Source organism: Pelobates fuscus, chromosome 9 (genome assembly GCF_036172605.1).
Source record: "Pelobates fuscus isolate aPelFus1 chromosome 9, aPelFus1.pri, whole genome shotgun sequence".
NCBI lineage: Eukaryota > Metazoa > Chordata > Amphibia > Anura > Pelobatidae > Pelobates > Pelobates fuscus.
This window is the reverse complement of record NC_086325.1, coordinates 28808777-28819880: the sequence shown is the minus strand read 5'-3', so window position 1 is coordinate 28819880 and position 11104 is coordinate 28808777. Positions and strand designations below refer to the sequence as shown.

The window sequence follows — 11104 nt, the reverse complement described above, 5'->3', positions numbered from 1 at the left end:
GCTGTACAATTATTAAAGCAACCTAAATAAAGTTGAATATTAGTCGAATCAGAAAATATTCTACTGACTCCACTGATAAGGGGTTAAAATCATTTCGCCTAGAGGTAGGTGGTCGTAATCCCGACTCTAACAATTGCACCACATGCACCTACAAAATTGCAGCTTGTGCATTCTAGCCCCAGTTATTTTGTTGCCTTTTTTCTATTCGCTCGCATTCTGCTGTCACGAATCTGACCCTTGCAATGACTGTTGTTATTCCACACGCATGCTATTTAGCCCTGCACTGTCGTTCCACCCCCCTACCCCCCACCCCCTTCTCCATTACCAACGCGCTCCCCCTCTTTCTGATTCAAATGGGTTAATCCCAGCACATGGCTGAGCAAGTGTTATCCGTACGTCAGCTCAGGCTGATCACACACACAGACACGCTGCATGGACAGGGGGGAGAGTGTGCAAGAAAACACAAGGAGATAAAGTGATAGAGGCAGGCATATGTATCGAGATACATATGATACATGTATCAGAGCTGCAAAGAGAACGACAGAGAGGCAGTCATATACACACACATATACATATATATACACACACATATAAAATATATATATAGAGAGAGAGAGAGAGAGAGAAAGGGGAAGAGAGGAAAATAAACAAGTTGGGGGAAGAAGGGATAAAAATAGAGAGAGAGTAAGTGATTGAGAAAACCAGAACGTGTGAGGGAGAAAAAGAAATAGAAAAAAAGATAGAGAAAAATAGAATAAATTTGACTCGTTAAAGGAGAGATTGGATAAATATAATCCATTAGCAGACAATGATTATATCATTTATAGGTAGGGAGGCAGGCTGACAGAGAGCTCTCGGTGATTACTGATTGACAGGGAGTTGGATATATTTATTGACTGGGAGATTAAATACAAGATAATGTTCAGAACACGAGGAGTGGGAGGAGAGAGAGGTGGGAGCGCGGCGAGAGAGGCGTGACAAGCAAATCAAACAGACTACAGAGGACCAACTGGATGAGACACAGAGACCACAGAGAGACACACACAAGGTAAGATGTGTGATACACGTGCTCGTACCGAGACTGATAAACTTACAGCGCTACAGATGGTAGATTGCACAGACAGACAGACAGATAATCCATCAGACTGGGTAAATGGATGGACGGACAGACAGAGTTTGACTTGGATTGATGTGCAGACAGATGGTGAGACATTATGGATGGACAGACAGACAGACAGATAGTTAGACAGACAGACAGATAAACAGATAGATAGATAGACAGACAGTAGATAGATAGACAGATAAACAGACAGATAGATAGACAGACGATGGATAGATAGATAGATAGACAAACAGATAGATGGATAGATTGATAGATAGACAAACAGATAGATGGATAGATGGATAGATAGACAAACAGATAGATGGATAGATAGATAGATAGATAGATAGATAAGCTCATGAGCAGCTACTTCACAGGGTTTAGAGAAGAAATACCCACACAGGGAGAGGACACGTGGTATCCCAACTTCAGTGGGACGGCAGCTCTCAAGGAGCTTAGCAAATGGCTGTCTGAGCATGATGTTTAGACAGACTCGGGAGTGAGTGACACATCCACTGGCAGGGCAGTAGAGTAGGTATGTACAGTACAAAGGGAGGTGCAGGTACAGTGAGTACAGTACAGAGAGTTACTGGCATTGTCCTCAGGCAAAGCACATAGCAAGACACGAGGAGGTTGTTTTCCTTAGAGAGGGAGTGGTATGGGAGAGAAACACGACGATACAGAGAGAGAAACACCGAGAAAGACAGCGAAGAAAAGACGGTGACAGAGAGAGATTCAGGGAGAGAGGTATATTTAAAAAAAGTGATACAGAGAGTGAGTGAGACATACAGAGAGGGGGAGAGAGATACAGATTGAGAGATGAAGAGACATACTGAAAAGGAGCACAAAAAGAGGGGATGATACATATACAGAGAGATACAGAAATATGAAGATATGGAGCAGTTTGTGGGCAGAAAGAGAGAGATGTTGAGATATGGACCGGTTCAGAGGGAGATACGGAGATATGGACCAGTTATGGGGTAGATACAGAGATGTGGACCAGTTTAGGGGTAGATACGAAGATGTGGACCAGTTTATGGGTAGATACAGAGAGATAGACCAGTTAAGGGGGAGATACAGAGATATGGACCAGTTCACTAGGAGATACAGAGATATGGACCTCTTTAGAGGAGATACAGAGATATTGACCAGTTTAGGGGTAAATACAGAGATATGGACCAGTTATGGGGTTGATACGGAGATGTGGACCAGTTTAGGGGTAGATACGGAGATGTGGACCAGTTTATGGGTAGATGCAGAGAGATAGACCAGTTAAGGGGGAGATACAGAGATATGGACCAGTTTACTAGGAGATACAGAGATATGGACCTCTTTAGAGGAGATACAGAGATATGGACCAGTTTAGGGGTAAATACAGAGATATGGACCAGTTGTGGGGTTGATACGGAGATGTGGACCAGTTTAGGGGTAGATACGGAGATGTGGACCAGTTTAGGGGGTGATACAGAGATATGGACCAGTTCACTAGGAGATACAGAGATATGGACCTCTTCAGAGGAGATACAGAAATATGGACCAGTTTAGGGGTAGATACAGAGATATGGACCACTTATGGGGTTGATACGGAGATGTGGAACAGTTTAGGGGTAGATACGGAGATGTGGACCAGTTTAGGGGTAGATATGAAGATGTGGACCAGTTTAGGGGTAGATATGAAGATGTGGACCAGTTTAGGGGTAGATACAGAGATGTGGACCAGTTATGGGGTAGATACGGAGATGTGAACCAGTTTAGGGGTAGATACGGAGATATGGACCAGTATAGGGGGAGCTACAGAGATACGGACCTCTTTAGAGGAGATACAGAGATATAGACCAGTTCAGGGGGAGATACAGAGATATGGACCAATTTATGGGTAAATACAGAGATATGGACCAGTTCAGGTGGAGATACAGAGATATGGACCAGTTTAGGAGGAGATACAGAGATATGGACCTGTTTAGGGGGAGATACAGATAGGGACCAGTTTAGGGGGAGATAAAGAGATATGGACCAGTTTAGGGGGAGATAAAGAGATATGGACCAGTTCAGGGGGAGATACCGATAAGGACCGGTTTAGGGGTAGATACATGATATATGGTTGGGATTTTGCTCACTTTGATTTAAATGATAGCTAGAAGTACGAGAGCCAATAGAAATCCCCTGTCCTCCCTGTAAAACCTCCTGTGGCTATCCCTGCCTGGTCTATCACTGCGTCTGCGTGATAAATGGACATTAAGCACGGTAGACATGAGATTATGTATCAAAGTATATTGTAACATGGTGTACACTCAAGTGCCAAGAGACAAATTCTAAAAATATTCCACATGGCCTATGTTTTAATTTTTACCTAAAATTGTGGCCCAAGTCTAGACTAGGAAAAATAATTAATCTAGGGGCATTAGGATTGCAAAATCCTGACATTGTATATTAAAGATTTACAAATGCCCGAATCTTACAAAACAGGTAATTTAGAGAGAATGGAGACTTGCAGGTTTATTAGCTAAATTCACCTATGATTCCAGTTCTGCTACTTACATTTTAAATTCTCACTTTTAGTAAATAAGCATGTCGATTTGACCAGGTCTAGAAGCAATGGAATGCCTAGGATCTGGAATTGATAGAATTTATATATACACTGATAATTATATGTTATAACATCTATATCATTTTTTATGTACTTTTATTACATTTAGACTATTTAATGTTTACTCATTATTTCATAGCTTGTGTATGATAAATATTTTATAAATATGTAAATCCTATATTTTATATATAATTTGCAAATGAGAATAATTGATTTTAAAGCAGACACCAGATGGTACCAAATTAGACGTTCTTAATTGGTTGAAACTAAATTTCAACTGGATTTGCGTTCAGTTAATATGAGAATTCCACATTTCGGTTGTAATTCAGTAATTTTAACCAAATATTGGTGATCCAGACTGTGTTTGGACTTTAGCAAATGATCCCATTATTGAATAATCCTGTATTGGGTTGAGGAGGAGAAAACTCTTTTTTTTAGACTTCAGGAAAAACTGAAATACCATAACCGAATCTAAAAGAGACCCAAAACTTTAAATAAAATGTGCGGAAATGTGTGATATTTCCCAACTCCATTCTTCCTCACTTCCTTGTAACATACGCAATCCATGGATCCACTTACATAATGTGTTGTCATTTATTTACATATGGGAGTCATCAGATTATGTAACAGTGTGTGGGACTTTCGATCACCATCTTGCTCAGAATCTGTACAGTTGCCAGTTTACAAAGTGTGTGAACATTATTTACACTTTTTAAAACTCATTTATTTGATGGACTGGTCCCCTTTAAAGACAAAAATAGAATGTTTTGGTTTTTTATGTCTTAACTTGGAACCATAGTTTGCAATGTTGGACTACCTGAAGTTACCTGTCTGAGACATTGTATTTGTGAATAACGATGGTGGTTATTTGTATATTTAGAAATCTATACAAATGATAGCCATTGGGCATAATATATTTATATTATAATAGTTCCCCCATATTTTATTCTTCATACAAATGTATAAAGTTATTTGCAGATTAGGATAGGGATAGCTGTGCTGATCATTGTTCGAAATTTTTCTCGTTAGTGATGCTAAGTCCATATTGCCGTAATGGCATAGTATTATAAAACTGGCATTTAATACTTTTTAAAACTAATTATGAATCTCATTATTATTTCTGAACACCCAAGCCCACCGAGCAAATAATTACATATTTATTGCCCTTTTAATAATTACATAATTATTGCCCTTTTAATAATCATTTAATTACATAATTATTGCCCTTTTAATAATCATTGCATACAAATAAAATGAGAGCGAAGTTTGTCTTTCATACAGGGGCACTGTAAGCACCATAACCTCTACATCTCATTGCACCCCTCCCCCCGGTTTTAAATTAAAACCTTTTTGATACATGTGACAAAAACGTTACTCTCCTGTAACTTAAATCTCGGGCCCTTGGCTGGGGTTTAGATAATGTGAAAGATAAGAAACTTGAAGGACAATGATAGGCTTCCCGCGCGGTGGGATGGGTTAGTCCAACATTCTCGACCTATCAATGAGACCTTAAGTTGGAGGAATAATCTGGGAATTTACATCTGCTTTAGCCAAACTACAGAAGAGGGGACAGGGTTTAAATATGAGGAGGAACCTCTGTTTTTTTGTTAAACTGCTTGAAAATGGTTTAACACATAAGGGAGGCAATGGACACGAAGAAATCTGTGTTATAACCAGTGCAGTGAGACGAACAGACACTTCCTCCTTAAGATCTTAGCGCTCAGTGCCATCAAACTTTGCGACGCACTGGATAGGAGGTTGTCACAAAGCACCATTGTTTGTCAATGCTTTCCTGTGAAAAGCACCTGACCGGACCAGAGAACAACAGGCCTGATGATCTCACTGTTTGGGGATCGGGCTGCAGATGAGACTGTCCTGGGGCTGGATAACATACGTTTAATGGAGTTTTTTTAAACTCAAGGCCAGTCACCTACACTAATTCTTATAATATATAAACTTATTTTTAACGTTACGAGTGTTCCTTTAAACTGGAGCATCATATTGGAAGATGGATGAACACAGTTTTTGCTTAATTAGCATAAAGGAATGCACAAGTTCTTACTTATTTTATCACAATGAAGGCCTCATTGGCTAAAACGTATTCTGTGCATTCGTATACCCTAATAAAGTAAACCTTGTATAACGTGTGAGGTCTGATGCAGGCCTCCTCCTATCCAATCTATGAATAGGACGCGATATAGCTCATCTCTGTATTTCTATACACATAACCTGGTGATCTTTTGCTTTCATTAGCTTTTCCCGGGAGATAATATGAAATTGGGTATTCATGATATGTTCAAGAATGATAGTTCAACTAATCTGAATTGACTACTTTCCTCCACAAAAAAAGTGTTTTTAAAAAGTTCCTAAATTTTTGAACCACTTTCTTACATAATTAAACAAGCCAGGGTACCACTGGCAGAATTACCAGGGTCACGGTCTCTATTACGACGGGGCCCTGGAGTTTTACCTGTCAAGGGGGGGCCCAGGCCAGTCAGTGGCCCCTCCTTGCAAAAGCACTATTTAATACATTGGCATTCTGGCACTATATTAAATAACTGTTAAGGTTCACGATGGAGCGCTGGGTAAGTGCACCCTTGCAGTCCTGGTGCTCAGAGGATGAGTCCGAGTGCTGCCACTGGGGTACTGTGACAATGCTTTGACTCAATCAATGAGCGTCGGACAGGAAGAGCATTTGACCACATTCTCCCCAAGGATGAGTACAGCAGCACCCCGAGACACCAAGGATCATAGCCCCACCGGAGCACCAGGGATTATAACCCCCTCCCTGCATAAAAGGTAAGCAGGAGGGGGGAATGAGGTAAACAACTTTTTTTATGTTAATATTACACACACTTCACACACAGTCACACTCAGAAAAACCAACAGGCATTCACACTCAGACAAGCCCACAGCCAATCAGACTCAACTAACCCCACACACATTCACACTCAACCAACCCCACACACATTCACACCTAGACAAGTACACATGCAATCACACTCTGCTAACCCCACACACATTCACACTCAAACAAATATACATGCATTCACACCTAGACAAACACACTCAGACACCCCTAACACACAATCAGACTCCGCTAACCCCACACACATTCACACTCCACTCCACATGCATTCACGCAAGCCTAAACATAATCAAACTCAGATGCCCCTGACACACAATCACACTCATTTATTGCCACCCTCACTCAGACAACCCCATGCACAATGACACTCTGACAGTATTCCCACACAGTCCACTCCCACATACACACCATCAATCTCAACCAAACCACAAACATCCAACAGAGGTGTATTGCTTAGGTGGGAGTGAATGGTGTTGATGTTTTTCCTTTGCACCCAGTAGTTCCTAGTTACGTCCCTGTATGGTACAAGGGGTTATATCTTACATCAGAGGTGTTCTGAAGTCCTAACAGTATTATTATTATTTTACCCATAAGCCTGCTGGATTTCACATCAATAAAATAAAAGTTCATTAAGAAATTATGTTCCAAGAATGTCGCAACCTATTTTCCATTCTCTAACTCCTTATGTTCTTCTCTTACTTTAAGCAGTTTCTTTTGAATCCCCTGGTTGCAGTCATGAAATCCTCATACTCTGAGACAGGTTCCCCCAAACAGGAGACAGAGAGCCACTCAGACAGCCAAGCTGACAAACAGCCCAAGGAAGACAAGGTGAAAAAGGAGAAAGGAGACAGCGAGAAGGACTCTGGGTACTCAGGTGAGCAATACATAAGCTTTGTTTTATAAATGAGCAAAATATGAGAGTACGGCTCAAGATCATTCACACACCTCTGAAGGAATGTGTTAGGGCACATGGAAACTTGCATACAAGCACATACTGTACACGATGGGGCTTATTACACCTGATTTATACTGATTGCTGTAACTGGAAGGAGCTATGTGCAGGGAGACAGGGACATTTAGCACCATAACCTGTAGAGGAATCAGTTGTTATGGTGTTTGGGGTCCCCTTTTAAATACCAGTTGTAGAAGATATGCACATACTTGTACTGCATGTCTAGGGATTTATATTGATAAAACGCACCGCTGATATATTAACTGTCAGCTGAAAAAAAGGATAAAATTATAGACTTTTTAATGTTTTATTGTAATCGTGTAAGAGATAATTCGGATAAATTGACATTCCACTTTAATTTACACCTATAGTTCTCATTATCTCCGTTTGGCAGAGATTATGTTCTCACTTGCCTTTTTGATTTGAAAAGAGATTTTTTTGACATAGTGTAATGTTTCCTCTGCCTTCATTCATACTTGCTTTCTCACACCTTTTAAACACATCACATTGTCTTCCACTCTCCCCAAATGTCACGTCTAATGTCCCACCTTTTGTATTTCCCTATTGTAGACAGCAGTTCAGAGAGTTTCAGTTCTGAAGAGACAGCAGGATCAGCAGCAGTTGCGGTGTCCAAAAGCTCACAAGAATCAGCACATTCTCAGGCAACATATACTCCTATCTACATACTGCAAAATGTTGTACTAAAACAGGTAAGAACATAGTTGTAAAATAAAAGAGATAGAAAAGAAGATAAATCTGCCTGATAGCTAAATAACTTGCCCTAATTTTTTCTTCTTCCTTAGCCACGACTCCTTCTGCTTCAAAAGCCAGTACGACGCCACCGCAAGCGCCCATTTCCATCATCCTATCTGCCAATCTTACGCTCATACCCTCGGATTGCCCCGCGCCTGAACACTCCTCCAGCTTTAACCCCCCAATCACCTCCAATTGTCCAGTATCCCACCTCACCCAAAAGCAATAACGCCCCTCCTCAAATCTTGGATATCTCCCTCCGTTCTCTTGCTCTCCTGCGGCGAACACGGGAAACCCAACGAAGCATACGTGAACTCAGGGTTCACACCAAACTTTACAATCGAGCCTTACAAGGGGAAGAAGGTGGGTGGGACAGGCTACGGAGAGCAATGGAGAGGAGTGGGGTTTATCGCGGCGGAACGTCATCGAGTGGAACATCATCAAGTGAAGATGTGTCATCTTCTGGAGAGGAGAAGATGTTAGAGCAAATAAAGAGTCCATCAGAAAAGGATGCGTTGCAACTGGAGAAAGCAGTTGATACTTCATTGATAAACAAGTCTTCAGAAGAAGCAACAATAAATGGAGGAAGTGAAATGGATGTTGTATGACCAAAAGTGTCACACGCAAGACTATTACCAAACTGGATATTTATGTATATAAATATTTTTTTAATATATTTTATTGTCAAAGTGCCCAGAAACATTATATGGGGCTGAGCCTCAGATGACAACAAAAGTGTACATACTAACTTTTATAGTTTATAAATCGGATTTTACTATCAGCATGTCTGCAAAATACACTCTTGTGAATAGCTGAAGCTCAAGGGTATGTAAATACACCAAACTTTTCAATTTTGTACTCTATTATGCTTTACCATATTACATTTTTAGTAGGCCAAATCTATTAATACAATTAGTGAACCAAGAGTGTTAAATGGAGGATCAATGCAGTAACTTGAGGTCTTAGATATATATACAAAAAAAAAAACTAGGAAGCCTAACAACTTATTTTAAACACCTTGAACACAGACAATACATACAAATTAATATAGAGATATGGCGAACCAATAAAAGTCGCACAAGTACAAACTGACCTCATCTGACCAATATAAACTTATGCATTGATTAAGCCAACAAACATTTAATTGAAATCAATAATCCTAAAAATAACAATCGTTATTTCAGGACAGTATGTTCCCTTCTATTGATGTAATCACTGCCCCCTCTTTGCTCTGTAAAATGCAAGATGAATCTATTTTAATGACCAGTGTGGAGTCTCCTTTACCGCAGCCTCCATCAGTATCCAAGCGGACAACTCCCATGATCTCACCCAATCCAATACTACTCATAGAAGCACTAGGGGTGAGAGCGCATGCACAGTAACACCACACTCCTCCAAATAAACGCTATCAGCATCATTTGATTGAAAAACAGAGTTTCACTCGGTCATGGAGGTGCTGTCGCCTCTAGTGGTTGCAAGAAAGACACCCATTAAAGGCGTCCTTAAAGGACCACTATAGGCACCCAAACCAGTTCAGCTTAATGAAGTGCCAGGTCCATCTAGGATTAACCCTGCCTGCTGTAAACATAGCAGTTTCAGAGAAACTGCTATGTTTACAATGAGGGTTAATCCAGCCTCTAGTGGCTGTCTCATTGACAGCCGCTAGAGGCGCTTCCGCCCTTTTCACTGTGATTTTCGGAAGAGGGAGGAGAGTCCCCAGCGTCGATGGAGCCCGGTGCTGGAGAAAGGTGAGTGTTTAACCCCTTCCTCCCCCTTCAGCCTGGCGGGAGGGAGGGGGCCCATGAGGGTGGGGGGGGACCTATTAATACTATAGTGCCAGGAAAACAAGTTTGTTTTCCTGGCACTATAGTGGTCCTTTAATACTTTAATGTACATAGTTAAAACAAGTGTACAGGCACACACAGAGTTAATACAATGCAGATATTATTACAGCCGACATGCTCACAACTTCTGTGTCTTATAAAATTTACATTGGATAAATTGCGTGTGCCCCCACACATTCGCTTGAACTATCTTCTGAATGAGAATAGTGCCATCCCAAGTGAGTGGCAACCTCAAGGTATATCCCACTGTCAGCCTGTGCTTTAATATTGACTATGCTCTCTTTCACTGTTCACTGTAAGCTATGATCATGAGGCTGAAGCTCAAATATTTTGGCCATATAATGAGAAGGCAGAATTCTCTAGAGAAGACTCTGATGCTGGGAAAGATTGAAGGCACACGAAGAAGGGGACGACAGAGACGGATAGATGAGGTCACTGAAGCCACGAACAAAGTTGTTGGAGCTCAGAGGGGCAGTGACTGAGAGATGTACCTGGCGTGCTATGGTCTATTTGGTCACGGAGAGTCGGACACGACTGAACGACTAAACAACAACAACAACGCTCTCTTTACAAAACGGCAGTGTCTTACAATAAATGGTAAAAACTACAGCCCTTCATTGAGATTATGTAGTCTGGGTGATTTTAGTTGTCTTTTAATATCCAGACACAAACAGCAACTACTAAAAAGAAAAAACAAGGAGAGTTGGTAGACAGGGACAGTATAAAACAGAGTGGGGCACAAAGGGAATCCAGGCCAAGGAGCAAGAGTAAAAACTGGCTACATTGTAGTATTTTGATACTTTTGGAGCCCTAATCCAAAAATACAAATACCAGCCAAACATATCAACTCATAATTACACTGAGACATCCATCCTCTACCCTTAATGAATATAAAGAAATAATTATTTGCCATATGAAGTTAAAAAATAAGCCATGTTAAAACTAAGAGATGCATAAATTAAGATTTAGCCAATATGTTTTAAAAGAAAAGGCTTCG

General features: G+C 40.7%; 1 protein-coding gene across 5 annotated transcripts; it reads left to right on the top strand.

Moving 5' to 3' along the window:
* The first annotated feature begins 638 nt into the window (after positions 1–638).
* On the top strand, positions 639–9044 carry LOC134572659 (uncharacterized). Of its 5 annotated transcripts, none has more exons than XM_063431757.1 (4): positions 639–1048; positions 7267–7432; positions 8081–8220; positions 8314–9044. In XM_063431757.1, exons 2-4 carry the CDS (start codon positions 7294–7296, stop codon positions 8869–8871), a joined length of 837 nt encoding a protein of 278 aa, XP_063287827.1. In that variant the 5' UTR covers positions 639–1048; positions 7267–7293; the 3' UTR covers positions 8872–9044. The 5 variants fall into 5 exon arrangements, with proteins under 5 accessions (XP_063287827.1, XP_063287828.1, XP_063287829.1 ...); XM_063431758.1 differs by having other exon boundaries at positions 7264–7432; XM_063431759.1 differs by lacking the exon at positions 639–1048 and adding an exon at positions 1437–1849.
* The last annotated feature ends 2060 nt before the right edge of the window (positions 9045–11104 follow it).

Coding starts and splice junctions, on each gene's coding strand:
- LOC134572659 (XM_063431756.1), top strand. CDS start 7,243: ATGTTCTTCTCTTACTTTAAGCAGTTTCTTTTGAATCCCCTGGTTGCA. Junction 7,433..8,080: donor GAAGGACTCTGGGTACTCAG/GTGAGCAATACA, acceptor TCCCTATTGTAG/ACAGCAGTTCAGAGAGTTTC. Junction 8,221..8,313: donor AAAATGTTGTACTAAAACAG/GTAAGAACATAG, acceptor CTTCTTCCTTAG/CCACGACTCCTTCTGCTTCA.